This window comes from Malaya genurostris, chromosome 2 (assembly GCF_030247185.1).
Source record: "Malaya genurostris strain Urasoe2022 chromosome 2, Malgen_1.1, whole genome shotgun sequence".
Lineage (NCBI taxonomy): Eukaryota > Metazoa > Arthropoda > Insecta > Diptera > Culicidae > Malaya > Malaya genurostris.
In genome coordinates, this window is record NC_080571.1 from 258508532 (window position 1) to 258510460 (window position 1929).

Consider the following 1929-nt stretch of genomic DNA (forward strand, 5'->3'; position numbering starts at 1 on the left):
TCAACACAAAGAATTTCGCTACTGCTAATTTTTAACAGACCAGACATGCTAGGTGCACAGATTAATGTGTTGCGCTGTATACAGGTTTCTGAACCATTTCGCGAATGATTCGAAATTTCGGTTCAAATTGACAATACGATAGTTGTTGTCTATCGACTAATTCATTTTGACTAGAAAGGCGGTCGAATGACAAAAAAATAATCTGATTTGGATGTCAAAAAATTTAATCTTTGAAAGAAAAATAATCTTATGTACTAGGTGTCTCGACAACCACCTTTTGAGAATCTATTACCATTTTTGTCCTGCGAATTTCTAACGCTTTCAATCGATTAGCTGTTATCCTGGCACGAATTTCCTCTGAAAGTTCTGGTGCCCTGTTTTTCTCAGTGTCCAACGGGTAAGATGGTGCTGTTGATTCTATAGTGTCGTTTCGCATTGAATCAAAATTTCTTTCCGATACTGACAAGTTTTCTATTCCCGATGTGTTCAAATTAGCTGCTCGTGATATCGCTATTTGTTCTTCCAGCATACTGTCCAATGGATCTAACGGTTGATCCATTACGTTAGATTCATAAGTCAAACCATCTTCATCCTTTCCATCATCTGTATCAGTTATTTCAGGTTCGAGTAAATTCATTCGATATTTATTCATGTAGGATTGCATCTGTTTTTTACGACCCAAAATTTCGATCTTAGCTAAAGTATCATCCAAACCATATTTGGGAAACATTCGATGAGCCCAGTGTTGCATTCGTTTCATAATTGCATCCAAATCATCTGGTTCGTGTCCTTTTCCATGCAGCTTAATTCCTTTGAAATAGCTCTCCATATCAACAATTCCTCTAGGGCCACACAATCGTTGAACATTTAGCACAAGTCGAGGATTTCGAATAGTGCGTTTTTTTGATTCGACTTTTACCTGTACACCGACATCATCAGTACCATCTTGCTCCACTTCCGGAGGACCACCATCGTCGGACAGAATTTCACCGTCATTCTCATTGCCAAACTCGTCAGTGTTTCCGAAAAGAGCATCAAAATGAGACATGTTGCTAAAGTTTAGTTATTTTATTTGTGCACAATGTATAGTGGTTTTCAGCTTGACATAGAATGCGACGGAATCGTCGCAGGATTGCGAAATAATGAGCGTCAGAACCACTGATGCCAGGTTTGCAGATTGGTATGTAAATTTGCAATTTCGTTTGTTAGCAGACTTTGCAATTAAGCCGACATTTTTGCAGAATTTCGAAATTTTTATAAACAATCGTCCTTTTTAATGACTTTAGCTATTACTGTAGGGTTTTCGTTTGGTTTTTTCGTCATACTTCTAAATATTGAGGTCGCATAGGACCATTTCTAATACGCAGACGCCTAAAATTTCACCTGGCATCGCTGCCAGAAAATTGGACAGTTTTTTTAACCCCTTCGCTGTCTGTTGTATTGAAATTAACTAGCATTAGAGCCAAAAGAAAAATTAATCGGCTGTTGGATTGAGGCCAATTGCATTTTCAACTGGTAAAATTCCTTAGCGACAATTGTTATTTCATTGTTCATCGAACGCATCAACAAATGTATATCTGTCAAAGACGACCAACTTTTTAGAGTAGACAAATAGCACAATCGATTAAAGCACGAGGTTTTGAAAACCAAGGCGTCGATTAATACAAAGTATAAATGAAAAGGGAACATACTAAGCACAAAATAATCATTATGTACGATTCAGACGATCCGTCTTCTTTTGTCACAGTCAATCTCCGTCACCGGCACCGTCAACATTAATTACATGCATTCTTATGTAGCCATTCACACGTAACGTCACCGTCACGGAACGTCTTGACGAATGGAGCGTGTGAACGTTCCGGTAAAGAAAGTATTAAACTAATTTTGACGAAAGCTGACGTTTCGGTGACGGTGACGGAAGAAGACGGA

General features: G+C 38.3%; 1 protein-coding gene across 1 annotated transcript; it reads right to left on the reverse strand.

Annotated features, from left to right (window-relative positions):
- Positions 1 to 206: 206 nt before the first annotated feature.
- Positions 207 to 1219, reverse strand: LOC131433030 (protein TIPIN homolog). The gene has a single exon (XM_058599756.1). The coding sequence runs from the start codon at positions 1046 to 1048 to the stop codon at positions 248 to 250; it is 801 nt and encodes a 266-aa protein (XP_058455739.1). The 5' UTR covers positions 1049 to 1219; the 3' UTR covers positions 207 to 247.
- Positions 1220 to 1929: the final 710 nt, after the last annotated feature.